Raw genomic sequence first — 15,278 nt, forward strand, 5'->3', positions numbered from 1 at the left:
CTTTTGATGTTGTCTAAAATATCTGTGTATAGCAGCAACAGCATCCCAGATGTGAGAGCAGTACTTCATACTTGAGTAGTGACTTTATAGTTACAGGCTTTAACTTTTTTGGTTCTGAAAATGAAAAATCTTTTTGATGTAGTTTTGGCTGTAGGGAGGAAATTTGTTCACTTGAAGAGATTCTCAGTAACGGTGAGATTTGGCAGTAACTGTAAACTTCAGAATCTAGATGTATATTTGTGTTTATAGGAAGTATGAGTGCAATAATGTTTTTTTTTTTCATAAATGTGTAGTGATTGTGCTGTAACACTATTGGTAGATGCTTTTAGTGTCTCTGTTCTGGAGTCATTACAGATTGGGCATGAAGTGTTTAAATATCTGTCTAATCTGAGTTGTGCTGGCAATGCCTACTGCAAAGTGTAATTTTTAGATTAAAGAAAGTCTAGAAGTTAGGGAGAATAGCAATGTTTCAGCTTCTGCACTGGCAACATTTGTGTGGGATGAGTGAGAAGCATGAGAAATTGTGAATGTTTGAGTTACAGATGATGATGCTTTCGTAGGAAAGAGAGGTGAAACATTTTTTCAATGTCTGAGGAGATATGGTCAAAAAGGTGCTGATGGTTTGAAGAATTTAGAGAGTAATAGAAGGGGCAAATGTATTTTTTAAAGTATGATTTAGAACCACTTCCTTGTGTCCATATTCATTCATTCATTGAGAGTGAAACAGTTGTTTGATCTGCCATTTTATACAATATAGCCAACTCATTGAAGCTGATAGTGTGAAATCAATATTGTGATATTGGTTTTCACACTGACATTTCTTTGTGCATTCTGCATTTCAACATCTGTGATTTCTTTAGAAATCTGTGGTGGTAGATTTCCAGTTGATTGCAGTAAGCAGGAATGTGTGAATTTGTGTTTATCTTAGCTAAACATTAGTGAAGCAGTTATTCTATTGTTTGATTTCAATTATTTTCAGCTGAACAAAGTGATGAAGGAGAGTCGCTAAACATATATAATAAAAATACTCGAGGTTCAGAAAATGTAGGATCTCAGGCTGAAAAATACACCACACAAGTAAGAATGTTTTTATCTGCTTACTGATGCTTTAACTGACTAAGATCCAAATCTCATTAAGCGAACTTCTGTACCAGGATTATATTGAATTTGTTTTTACTAATTTTTACTAATTTAGGAGGGAAGTCTATGAAATAAGGTGACCTAGTGTCACAAATGTAAGAAATTGAGACATTTCAATATTGGCTGTACTGCAAACTTATCCATTTGATGACCAGTTAAAAGACTAACTTTCTTTTTCTTATGTTTGGAAGTTTTTTTGATCTTGCAGTCGGTGTAGTTCTTCCCTAATCACACTTATAGCCAATTATCACAGCTCTGGCATTTTCTGTGAAAAAATCATTTCTAACAACCTTCTGTGAGGGTATCTCTTTTCCTTTACTTGACCAATAAGTTCTTGAAGTATCATTTTTTTTACCTTTGCCTATATTTCATAAGAAATTCAGCAATTTGTGTTTGATTTTGTCAAATTGAGCTTTACCAAAGTTCATTCTTATTGCTCACTTTAAACTTATAATTGTGATAAAATCTTTCAAACCTTCATTAACCTTACATCTTTCTAAGGTTATAGTTATTCTAACAGACTCTTTAACCCATACTGATTTCTCTTTAATTGCTCATATGAACTTCTTTTATTTCTTTTTAAACATCTTTCGTGTCCTTCACAGTTTTCCTAACAAGTTTTTGTTTGTCCAACTTGACTGTGACTGGGATATTAAGTAGGTCTCTTTATTTTTTCAGTTGATACATACCAACACCATTTAAAACATGCAACCCATTTCTAGTAGTATCCTGGTGTGCCTCTTCATTCCATTGAGTTCATTCTTTATATACTGAAGACTTGCTCAATATTGATATTGCTAAGTGGTCGTCTCATTTACCCCTTAAAGCCCTGTTATGCATCATCATCATCATTTAATGCCCATTTTTCATGCTGGCATGAGTTGGATAGCTTGGCAGGAACTGGTAAGGCTAGGAGCCGCACCAGGTTCTGTAGTCTGTATTAGCTTGGTTTCTACAGCTGTATGTCCTTTCTAACATCAACCACTCCACAGTGCTTTTTAAGTAACACTGGTACCATCACTGGTGCTTTTTACATGGTGTCTTGGTTTTAGGATCTCAATTCTGTTGTTGTGGGTGGGTCTTCTCAATTACAGCAATGTGCCACATATCTTGGTCCGCTGTCATCTTCTTCATAAGATTCAGTGTTTTTAAGTGCCATTGAAAAACTGGAATTAAGCAAGAAATAAACTTTAGCTTCATTTTAGAAAGGCCTTCTTATCATGAGATTTCCTATTTGCATCATGTACAGGTGTATGCATGCCCAATCCTATTGCATAATGCATGCTTCTCTATTATGAGCTGCTTCTTTGTTTTTCTTGTCAATACAGTTCATATTTCCTGCAGTCAGTGTTTTCTGTTCAATGCCCTATTTGTGATACTGCTGTCAAGTTGATTACTCCGTTGTCGTTGTCGTCAGAACTAGAGCATGTACACTAAAATATGAGAGAACAAAAGCTGTTTGAATGGCCCAAATCTCAATCATACAAAAGAAAAAATCATTGGCTTTTGATGGACAAAGACAGGTACATGTTACTTTTGGCAACATTTTCTTTAACTGTTCAGTGTGAATAATGGGTCAGAGATGGTAGAGGACTTTAGTGCCACCTTGAGTGTCTGCTGCAACTTTTGGCAGAAGATGTGAGTTGCTGCAGAGCCAAATAATAGCAGTTGAACTACAGGAGTTTTACAAGGAACAAATTTTCCAGTTTGGATGATCTGCCCCATTTTTACATATACATGCCATACTTGCTTAATTTATTTGCTGTTGTATTTTTTTTTTGTTGATATTTAATTACTATTATGTTGATATCTTATTAGGAATGTTTTCCTCTTATTCTGAAAAGAGGAATTCTTTTATATTTTACTCTTTGAACCTTGACTGAAGTTAAAAGAAAGCCTGGAGATATTGATAAGACATTGCCAAGAATGTTGCTCAAGAAAAACCAGTGTGACTGTGCTAATAATAATAGTTATTTCACAAATAGTGTCGACCTCAAAATGTATGGACTCCCACTGTCATTCTCCAACCAGTTGACATTACAGTTTGTATCATTATATTGTAGCATAGTTTCTTATGAGATTTTTTATGTAGTCTGAGCTTGTCCATTTCAAAGAATCTATGCCCATTCCCTTACATTAGGTAGACCAAAATTGAAATACTGAAGCAAGTTGATGAAACAAATATTTTTATAGTGTTTTACTTTAACTAAACATTAACTATTTTTGAAGAAAATTCAGTCACGGTTAATCTCAGGTTATTCAACATATATTCAATTAAAGGATAAAGTAATAAAAAATATTATACATAAAACATGATAGTAAAAATAATGATAAAAAAGAGATATATAGGTACCAAATAAAGGATGAGATTGGCTAGTTCCACATAAAATCTTGTAGGATATCGTGTGTACCTTTTAAAATTGGTTAATCATATACTCTAACATCGTTGTTTTGGGAAGGTCATTATGCCAATAATAATAAACATATGCATTTGTTCAATATCACTTGATTATTGTTAGTTAATCTAACCAACTGATTTGGTCATTTGTTTAATATGGTGATTAAAAAATCAACCGGTTGATTGTTTGCCAGTCTTGTCATTGATGAGGTTATGAATAGCAATGAGATGTCCTCTTTCTTCAAGGACTACCTTGAGCCTATGTTCTATGTTCTGCTGTCTAAAAGGCAGAATAACCACCTGACAGCTCCACTTCATTAAAGAATGCATTGCCTACAGGCTATACACTAAATCCATTAATTTGGCTGCTAGACAGTTCATACTTATGGAATACCAAGCAAGAAATTTCTTTTTTTTAGAGATAAATTCAAGGCAGACCATTGATGAGGTCACAAATAATGATGAAAGGATTTTGACAAATGATTGATTAGGTAGTTGGTTAGATATTTGACCAATTGACTAACAATAAAGAAGTGATATTGAACAAGTGTGTGTTTATTATTATTGGTGTAATGACCCTCCCAAGACTCAGTAAGATTTGTTTCAGCAGATGAATTTACATCAAGAAGCTTATAAACCAAATACAAAACGAAATACTCAAACATTGTTTAATAGTACTATAAAAAATATATCATCATCATCATCAAACGTCCGTTTTCCATGCTAGCATGGGTTGGATGGTTAGACTGAAAACTGGTAAGCCAGAGAGCTTCACCAGATTCAATCTGATTTGACATGGTTTCTATGGTTAGATGCTCTTCCTAATACCAACTACTCCAAGAGTGGTTGGTATTAGGTGCTTTTTACATGCCACTGGAATGGGTGCCATTGATGTGACACCGGCATTGGCCATGACTATGGTATCACTTTGCTTGACAGGTCTTCTCAAGCACGGTATATTGCTAAAGATCTTGGTCGCCTGTCACTGTCTCCGTGAGACCCAACACTCAAATCAAATGTGAATGCAAGATGTTAGACAATGAAAAAACAAGCTCTGATGGAAAGTTGTTTTTTGATTCTGTTTAGCTTTGTGTCTATACCTAGTTGTAAGATATTGATTTTTAACTTAGGCACAAAGCCAGATATTCTGAGAGAGAGAACAGCCAATAATATCAATCCCCATAGATTTTAGCTGGAACTTTTCTTTATTACACTAGGAGGAGAACAACAAAGTGAAGGTGATCAGTTGTTTTTTAGTTATCTAATCTATTATTTATTACACATGACCATTACATTTGTTGCAGCTTTGTGCCTACCTGGAAAATGATTTGGTTGAGATGAAAAGACAAATTGCATTACTGGAAGCTAAATTAGGTATGGATGACTCAACTATTAATGAAGATACTGACTGTAGAGATGAGTTAAAACTTGCATCATGTCAAGAAGCAGAGATTCCAATGCCAGATGGTAACTTGATAAAAACCATGGATTGTGATAATAAATACATGAGACTGAGTAGTGATGAAGATGTCATTCCAGATTCTTTTCCAGGTATAAATTCCTTCTCTATTCATTTTTTTTTTCTATTAACTCTTTCTTTCATTAATTGATTAATTTATTGGGTGATTAGTTTATTGATTAAGTCTTTCTGAAAAGAAAACAAACTTTGTTTTGCAGAAGAACCTACAGAAAAATGTCTGTCATTTGATGACAGTAAAAAGTCAGCAACAGAAGACAGTGAGGAATTATTTTTCTCTCCCTCATTTCAAGGATCTTCGTCTGCAGCTTGCTATCCCAAGGTCCAGAATAGAAAGAAAAGAAGCCAGCATGATAATAGGAATTGTTTGCGAAATAAACTTAAATGCAAAAAAAATGTACCCATTATTGAAAGTGATGAATCTGATACTTCGGTTGTTTTGGCTGATGAGGACGGAAATGGTTCAGTTGATAAGGAAGAAGTCATTCCATCTGACATTACTGACAAACATTTACCAGAGAACAAATCTCATAACCATTTGAAGTAAAGTCAATTTTCTATAATTTCAAATATTGATTGTTGACCTGACTCTAAATTCTTACAAACCTATCCATGTCCCATCCACTCCTTGTTCCTCTCTCTCTCCCCCCCCCCCCTCTCTCTCTCCATGAGGAATACTTAATTATACACTGCATACTGCTAATATTTAATTCTCATGTCTAATACTAAAATGTTAGCTATAATACCTTCTGATACTTTTGAGTGTAGCTGAAAGATTAAGTGAATGCTTACATTTTTGTAGCCCATTAGAAATGGCTCTTAGCCCTTTAACTGTGGAAAGCAGATATATCCACTTAAAATTTCATTACCCTGGAAAGCAGTTTTATACACCAGTCTATTTTTTGTTGAGGAATGTCATGTTTGAAACTATTTTCTGTTGAAATATGTCAAGTTTACTGAGGCTTGCAGTAATACCAATTCTATTTCTATTTTTGGTAGATATTAAACATCATCAATGAACTAACCATGAAATATAATTTCACAGTTAAAGGGTTAATTGTACTTTATCTGATCAGTTGAAAGATTTTCGTGTATTAAATTACACTTTGCCATTGATTTATTTGTTTCTAATATATACATTTATAATTTTTGCAGTAAAAGTAAAAACAGTCTCAAATGTGAACCTTCTCACAATTCATCAAATCCATTTAAGTCTTTTGTTAATATTGACTTTGATCAGAAAGAAGAGGAAGTGCGATTTGACATGCAGTTAACTAACACACTTAAGCAGATAAAAAATCTTGTTGCTACAGGCTTGTCAAATGTTGCTGTGGTAAATATATGTTCTGATTTTTATTAATGTTCATAAATATGGAAACTGATTTACACTATAAAATACTGTAGTCATTGAGTCATCATCATTAACAATGATAATTAGAAAAGAAGTTGATCATATATATCTGTGCAATTAGTCTATTGATAAATATCCTTTTAATTATAACTAGATTCTCTTCATTTTGTCATAGAAACATCAGAAAATATTGAATGTCTTATTGATTCTCATTGGAAATACTTATTTAAAAATTTTATATTGTGTTTTTAGAACATTTTTGCTAGTGCTACATTAAATATTTTTTAAGGCATTGAACAATATAGCTTCATTATTGTTGCCTTTGCTACTGCCAATGTCATATCAACATAGTGGTGGGGGTATGGCATTGGCATTGTTGTTGTTGAAGGAACAGATACACATTCAGTATGAATGTGTCCTTCAAAATTTTTCTATCAAAGATGTATAAACAGGATAAGGTAAATCTACCCCACAAAACCGAATATCAATTTGGGAGGGAGAAACGTTAAAGATAGTCCTTCATGTAACTCAACAGCTTAATCAGTAAGGGGAGACATGTCAAGCCAAGTGAAATTGTGGTTGTGGTCAGTGTCAGTGAAATGTAAAAGTCACCTGTGCTGGTGACACATTAAAGGCATCCATACTTGGAAGGACTGGAAGAACGGTGGTAGCAGGGAATTGTACCAATGTACCAGAAGGGAGGCTAGGCGACAGGTTTATTTAGCCAGAGGGGAAGCAGATAAGGAAAGATTTGCCAATGTTCTGCGCCGTGAGGACCAAAGACTCGAGGTATTTCGTGTTGCAAGACAGTGTAGGAGAGAGAATAGTGATGTTGTAGGAGAGAAATGTGTTCGCATGGATGATGGTACGCTTGCATTAAATGAGGATGCAAAGAAAGAGGTCTGGAGATGCCACTACGATAGATTGCTTAATAAAGAGAATGAATGGGAGAAAGAGAGCCTGCCTTATGTCGACCCAATAGAGGGACCAGCTATCTGAGTTGATAGTACCAGGGTAGATAAAGCAATTAAGAGTATGAAGACCGGGAAAGCCCCCGGCCCATCAGGAATCACTGCAGAGATGCTCAAAATATCCGGCAGTGTTGGCTATAGCCTAGTCACCCGTATTACGAACCAGGTGATACACGAAGGAGTCATACCCTATGACTGGTGTAGCAGCATCATAGTCAACTGCTACAAAGGTAAAGGGGACGCTTTAGATACAAATAATTACAGAGGCATCAAGCTGTTAGATCAGGTTATGAAAGTTACAGAGAGGGTCATAGCCCAACTAATTAGGGAGCGAATCAATTTAGATGAGATGCAGTTTGGGTTCGTGCCAGGTAAAAGCACTACTGATGCCTTATTTCTAGTGAGACAGTTGCAGGAGAAATACCTAGCTAAGGATAAACCTCTGTACCTAGCTTTCGTTGACATGGAGAAAGCCTTTGACAGGGTCCCCCGATCCCTTATCTGGTGGTCAATGAGGAAACTTGGGATAGAAGAATGGTTAGTGAGAGCTGTGCGAGCCATGTACAGAGATGCTGCCAGTAAGGTGAGGGTTGGAAATGAGTACAGCAATGAATTCCGGGTAGAGGTAGGGGTCCACCAAGGTTCCGTCCTCAGCCCCCTATTATTTACCATAGTCCTCCAGGCAATCACAGAGGAGTTCAAGACAGGTTGCCCCTGGGAGCTCCTCTATGCTGATGACCTTGCCCTAATTGCGGAGTCACTATCAGAACTAGAGGAGAAGTTTCAGGTGTGGAAGCAAGGTCTAGAATTGAAGGGCCTTAGAGTCAACCTAGCTAAAACCAAAATCCTAATAAGTAGGAAGGTAGATAAAACACAAACCCCTTCAGGTAGATGGCCCTGCTCAGTATGTAGAAAAGTAGTAGGTAGTAACTCTATAAGATGTACCCGGTGCAAGCTATGGACACATAAGAGGTGCAGCAACATCAAAGGCAGGTTAACTAGCAAGTTAGTTTTTGTTTGTGGCAGATGTTCAGGTGCAATAAAGACTGCAAACAAACAGGAAACAACTTCTATCTCATTCCAGGGTGAAAAACTAGAGGTAGTCGATAGCTTCCGCTATCTGGGCGACCAAGTTATTAGTGGGGGTGGGTGCGCTGAAAGTGTAGCTGCTAGAATAAGAATAGCCTGGGCAAAGTTTAGAGAGCTCTTACCCCTGCTGTGACAAAGGGACTCTCACTCAGAGTAAAAGGCAGACTGTATGACGCATGCGTACGAACAACCATGCTACATGGCAGTGAAACATGGGCTGTAACTGCTGAGGACATACGTAAGCTCGCAAGGAATGAAGCCAGTATGCTCCGTTGGATGTGTAATGTCAATGTGAATACCCGTCAGAGTGTAAGTATCTTGAGAGAAAAGCTGAACATTAGAAGCATCAGTTGTGGCGTGCAAGAGAGACGATTGCGCTGGTATGGACATGTGGTGAGAATGGAGGAGGATAGCTGCGTGAAAAAGTGCCACACCCTAACAGTTGAGGGAACCCGTGGAAGAGGTAGGCCCAGGAAGACCTGGGCTGAGGTGGTGAGGCAAGACCTTCGTACATTGGGCCTCACCGAGGCGATGACTACGGACCGAGACCTTTGGAAATGGGCTGTGCGTGAGAAGACCCGGCAAGCCAAGTAAGATCGTTGCCAGTGCCCCTGGACTGGTTCTTGTGCGGGTGGCACATGAGATGCACCATTTTGAGCGTGGCCGTTGCCAGTACCGCCTGACTGGCTCCTGTAGGATTTTCGAGCGAGATCGTTGCCAGTGCCCCTGGACTGGCTTGTGCGGGTGGCACATAAAAGACACCATTTCGAGCGTGGCCGTTTTCGTGCGGGTGACACGTAAAAGCACCCACTACACTCTCTGAGTGGTTGGCGTTAGGAAGGGCATCCAGCTGTAGAAATCTGTTGTTTTGGCTCCCTTCTCTCATACTTTAATCCCTCATCCCATAAAACCACATACCTCTCTACTGTAGTTTAACTCAGTCAATGTGGGTTTTAGTTTTGCAAGTTACATGCTGGTGCTATGGAAAACACACCAAATACACTCTGTTAAGTGGTTGATGTTAGGAAGGGTATATCCAGCTCTAGAAAACATGTCAAAGCAGATATTGGGGCATAATTGAACTGATTGGATTCTGTCAAATCACCCCAACCATGCCAGCATGAAAGACAGACATTAAAAGATGGTGATGGTGATGATGATGATGACTGATTCAATAGATTTGATTCGCAATTATCATCATCATCATCATCATGTACGGTCCATTTTCTAAGCTGTCATGGGTTGGATGGTTTGACAGGAGCTGACAAGCTAGAGGGCTGTACCAGGCTCCAGTCATGTTTTGGCATGATTTCTACAGCTGGATGCCCTTCTTAATGCCAACCACTTTACAGTACTGGGTGCTTTTTACATGGCATTGACAGGGATGCTGTCTGTGTGGCACCAGAACCTGTGGAGTTGCTAAGTAGCTTACAAGACAAGGACATCTCAAATGAGAGAGGGAAAGCAACCAGGAGAAGTGGCTGTGAGCAAAGCGAGAGGTTGAAGTATGATAGAGTGACAGGGATACCTGTCTTACTGTAGAGGAGATACTTCACTTCTCCAGTAGGACAAGGAAGCAAAAGAAGGTGGAAGAGAGAAGGAGAGAAATTTAGAGACAGTCAGAGTGAGAGAAAGAGGACCTACTCACAGGGAACAGTGGGGGAAGGGTATAAGTAGCACAGAAAGGATAGAGATGTACCATAAGAGTGTGAGGGGAGATATTTATGGATAGCAAGTCATGCTGAAAGGGGCCTGTAGTGGGTGGTGGGGGTTTTGAGTAGATGGGCTGTGGATGAGTTTTGCCGAAGGACGGAATTTTGTGTGTGTGTGTGTGTGTGTTTGTGTGTGTGTATGTATGTGTGCGAAGAGAAAGGGAGGTTGTGATTGTACAGGACATGCATGTATGTATGGGTGGCCATGATTTTACTTAGTCTGACATGTCTTCTTCAGCATAGCAAGTTGTCAGAAGTTTCAGTCCCTTCTCCTCTCCTCTGTGAGGCTCAACCTCTGAAGATCATTTCTCACTACTTCATCTCACATTTTCCTGGGTTTCCCACTTCCACAGGTTCCCTCCACAATTTGGAACCGGCACTTTTTTTATGCAGCTGTCCTCATCTATACGTGTGTGTGTGTGTGTGTGTGTGTGCGTGTGTGTGTGTGTGACCAATGCTTGACAACTAGTGCTGATGCGTTTACACCCCTATCACTAAGCAGTTTGACAAAAGAGACTGATAGAAGTAAGTACCAGGCTTTTAAAAATTTAAGTACTGGGGTTGGTTCATTCGACTACAATGTTTCCAAGGCAATGCCCCAGCATGGCTGCAGACTGGAGCCTGGTGTTGCCATCCGGTTTCACCAGTCCTCAGTCAAATCGTCCAACTCATGCTAGCATGGAAAGCGGACGTTAAACGATGATGATGATGATGATGATGATGATACTGGCGACGCGTAAAAGGCACCTGTACTGGTGACATGTAAAAGACACCCAGAACCTCTGTAAAGTGGTTAGCATTAGGAAGGGCCTCTAACTGTAGAAATCAATCCAAAACAGATGACTGGAGCCTGGTGTGACTTTCCAGCTTACCAGCTCTGGTCAAACCATCTAATGCATGCCAGCATGGAAGATGGATGTTAAATGATGATGATGATGATGAATGAAGGTGATAGAAAAAAATCATTGCACATCTTTTGAGTAGGTTCGTTTTAGCTTGCAACTGGTTCTAGAGTCATATATACTGTACTTTTGGTGAGGCAGCTAACTATTAGAGTTGTGAGCAGTTAAAACAAGAAAGATTTTATAATCTGGGAGGAAATGAGGTAATTAGGAATGGATGAATGGCTTGTAACAGCCATCTTAGCCATTTTCTTATTTATTTATTTTGTCAGAGTTGCTCATGATCTTTGAAAGCTAAAGACTGGTTGAATAACAGATCTACAAGTGTTTTGTAGCTGTTTTTCAGCTTTTGATGGTGGAATGACAGCCCTTAGTCAGGGATGTTATTCTCATTTTAAAATGAATTATAGTGATATTTCAAGCTACATTACATTACATTTCATTATATTGATGATATAACAATTTCTATCTGTGTTGTAGTTATTGAAGATCCTTTTTAATGTGAATTTTCTGTTGGATTGCTTCTGTGTGTGTGTGAAATTTTTGTAATGAAAGGAAATCATTGTACTATCCCAACTTCAGGAGTAACTTTTTATTTCCCTTACTGTGTTTTTCTTTTCATGTCTGTCTCTGTAATGGCTGTGTCTGGAGATGTGATAATTATGGCATTTGATGTATTTGTTGGTTTTAAGACTATTGACATTTAATACTTCTTCATAAGACATGTTTGAATATATGTTATAAGCTTCCTGTAGTTTGCAGGAGAGCTTTATTGATAACTTTAGAGATCTAATCAGTTTGTTTTTATATTATTTACTGTTGAGTTAATATTTGGTGCTTTTTTAATCTAAATTATTTTCAACTTGGTAATAAATACCAAGTTGTTACCGACTGAAATAATTATTGGTTCTCTTTCATATTAAGTGTCATTCAACACTGAGAAATAAGTTCTCTTGAATAGAAATTTCCACACATGCAGACTTGAAGTTAATGATAGATAATCAATATATTTGCAGCATAAAGTCAAACAGTTTTGTGATAAAGTTGGGTATAAGTTTTCTTTGCAATTCTCATCAGAAGTAACACATGTTATAGTAAAGACAGGTAAGCAGAATTTTGCATACATTCTCTAATTAGGATATAAATTAAAATGTTCAGTTGAAGTATAGTTTCATCATATCTGTTGAAGTATTGATTTCAAATTTTGGTACTAAGCCAGCACTTATGGGGGAGGAAATAATTTGATTACATCATCCCCAGTATTCAACTGGTACTTATTTTATTAACCCCAGAAAGATGAAAGGCGGAATTTGAACTCAGAGCCTAGAGACAGATGAAATGCCACTAAGCATTTTGCCAGTGTGCTAATGATTCTGCCAGCTTGACACCTTTTATTCTGTTGAAATATTAGAAACTGAATTCTTTATACAGAATTGTATATTTGGTGAAGGAGAGAGAGATTATCAAGATGGTATATTTGATATGTTGAATCTATTGATCCTTACTTGACTGTGTATGAAAAATGTTGATTTGATGATTGAAATATATAGACCATATTCAACTCTAATATCTGCAAAGAAAAAAAATGTAACAAATTAATTGGCTTTAATGTGGATGGTTCATGAAAAGATTCACTCACCCCAGCAGGTAACAGTCACTGATTCACAGATCACTGTTTCTTCTCTGCATCTTTCAACAACTTCAGCTCTCCTGAACTAGCAAACTGTGTAACTATCCACCACCTAAACCAGCCTGATGCCTTTCTCAATTTTTCTCTTATCATCTTAGTTTCTTTACCTACAAACTTCACACTAAAAAAGTTTCCTCATCTATAAATATTTAACAAGAAAGTTTAGCTGTGATGAACCTTTTAGCATACTTGTTACTTTTGTTTGATGTGGTTATCATATCACTAATTGCTATGTTAACCTTTATTAACATTAATGCTTTTACTCATACTGGCCTTTCAGACAGTAAAAGAAACAAATATTTTGTTTAGTATCTCCACAGGTGCGTTACTGTGATCGTACACTGAAATATTTTCAAGGTATTGCCCATAAATGTTGGGTTGTATCTTTCCAGTGGATAGAGCAATCTCTGAAGAGTGAGATTCCATTAAAAGAGGTAATGAAAGTTTATTTCTTCATTTTCTTTTGTTACTTTAATTCAAGCTAATAGCTGTTATTGTCCTAAGCAATCTCTTTCCTGTGATGCTATGGAATTTTTTCACATTTTAGGGAAGTAGTTCCACATATATGTTATATATTATTGTAGCATGCTTATGGCCTAATGAAACCCTACAGAGACCAGTGTATAAAATAGCTGTAGTAAAACTTGGAATGTCTAAGACAAAATTACTCAACATGAAGCTCTGAACTGTTAATTACTTTTGACTTTTAGAATTGTTTTACTAAATTTGCTTATTTTTCTGTGGACTAAACAGATATATGGTTTGTGAGTAGTTAGATCAGGGGTCTCCAAAGAAGTCAATATTGAGCTGTGGGGGTCAGTGGGGCTCTTCAAGGGGTCAATAAATGCCTGGGGGTAAAAAGGGGGTTGATAAATGCCAGGGTCAAATGAACTTTTGGGTTCAAATGTTGACGTTTGTTTAAGAAGTAAAACTACATAAAATACAACTTGCTTATACACATTTTTAATTATGAGCTATAATAATGACCAATGTGTGGTTATATATTTATTTGAAGGAAATATTTATGTGATGACTGAGGATGTAAGGAGGTTATGACAAACTCTAGAAAACATGGAAACTGCACATCTACTAAATTATTATTATTATTATTAATTTATTTTTTTGTACATGCCTGATGTTGCTGAGGGATCAATGATTCCATGAAAAAGTTTGGGGATCCCTGAGTTTGATGTTTCCATTACCAGTCATGATAAATTTCTTGTCTGTTTAGCTTTTTTTCATACTGACCGAGACTCCCTAACTGCCTGTTCTTAAAGTCTACATATATATAATTAAACTATATATTTTAATTTTGTATATAAAAAAAATTTAAGTTATGTTTCAAACAACAGCTTAATTTACTGATAAGTAAGAAAGTTATTTATTTTATTAGATCCTTCAAATTTTTTCATTACTTTCAAAGTTAATTGAAATTTAGTCAATATCTTTGATCAGGAATATGGTCACAAAATGATTAAATGTTTTGTCAAAAACTAAATTTAAATCTGAATCGTTATCTTTTATCTGTCACTTGTTTCAGTCATTAGACTGCAGCCATGCTGGGGCATTGCCTTGGAAACATTGTAGTCGAATGAACCAACCCCAGTACTTAAATTTTTAAAAGCCTGGTACTTACTTCTATCAGTCTCTTTTGTCAAACTGCTTAGTGATAGGGGTGTAAACGCATCAGCACTAGTTGTCAAGCATTGGTCACACACACACACACGCACACACACACACACACACACACACACATACACACACACACACACACACACACACACACACACACACACACACACGTATAGATGAGGACAGCTGCATAAAAAAAGTGCCGGTTCCAAATTGTGGAGGGAACCTGTGGAAGTGGGAAACCCAGGAAAATGTGAGATGAAGTAGTGAGAAATGATCTTCAGAGGTTGAGCCTCACAGAGGAGAGGAGAAGGGACTGAAACTTCTGACAACTTGCTATGCTTAAGAAGACATGTCAGACTAAGTAAAATCATGGCCACCCATACATACATGCATGTCCTGTACAATCACAACCTCCCTTTCTCTTCGCACACATACATACACACACACAAACACACACACACACACACACACACACACAAAATTCCGTCCTTCGGCAAAACTCATCCACAGCCCATCTACTCAAAACCCCCACCACCCACTACAGGCCCCTTTCAGCATGACTTGCTATCCATAAATATCTCCCCTCACACTCTTATGGTACATCTCTATCCTTTCTGTGCTACTTATACCCTTCCCCCACTGTTCCCTGTGAGTAGGTCCTCTTTCTCTCACTCTGACTGTCTCTAAATTTCACTCCTTCTCTCTTCCACCTTCTTTTGCTTCCTTGTCCTACTGGAGAAGTGAAGTATCTCCTCTACAGTAAGACAGGTATCCCTGTCACTCTATCATACTTCAACCTCTCGCTTTGCTCACAGCCACTTCTCCTGGTTGCTTTCCCTCTCTCATTTGAGATGTCCTTGTCTTGTAAGCTACTTAGCAACTCCACAGGTTCTGGTGCCACACAGACAGCATC

At 37.4% G+C, this 15,278-nt stretch overlaps 1 protein-coding gene across 18 annotated transcripts in view; it reads left to right on the plus strand.

Annotated features, from left to right (window-relative positions):
- LOC106871917 (uncharacterized) overlaps nucleotides 1-15,278 on the plus strand; it is a 116,897-nt gene that overhangs the window by 83,076 nt on the left and 18,543 nt on the right. For all 18 annotated transcript variants that reach the window (XM_089357390.1, XM_089357393.1, XM_089357395.1 and 15 more), the window contains 6 exons: nucleotides 980-1,077; nucleotides 4,843-5,089; nucleotides 5,216-5,558; nucleotides 6,171-6,348; nucleotides 12,057-12,144; nucleotides 13,040-13,164. In XM_089357390.1, coding sequence (XP_089213516.1) covers nucleotides 980-1,077; nucleotides 4,843-5,089; nucleotides 5,216-5,558; nucleotides 6,171-6,348; nucleotides 12,057-12,144; nucleotides 13,040-13,164 — 1,079 coding nt within the window. The remainder of the gene's footprint in view (nucleotides 1-979; nucleotides 1,078-4,842; nucleotides 5,090-5,215; nucleotides 5,559-6,170; nucleotides 6,349-12,056; nucleotides 12,145-13,039; nucleotides 13,165-15,278) is intronic.

The sequence above is a fragment of the Octopus bimaculoides genome, chromosome 9 (assembly GCF_046866305.1).
Source record: "Octopus bimaculoides isolate indiv1 chromosome 9, ASM4686630v1, whole genome shotgun sequence".
NCBI lineage: Eukaryota > Metazoa > Mollusca > Cephalopoda > Octopoda > Octopodidae > Octopus > Octopus bimaculoides.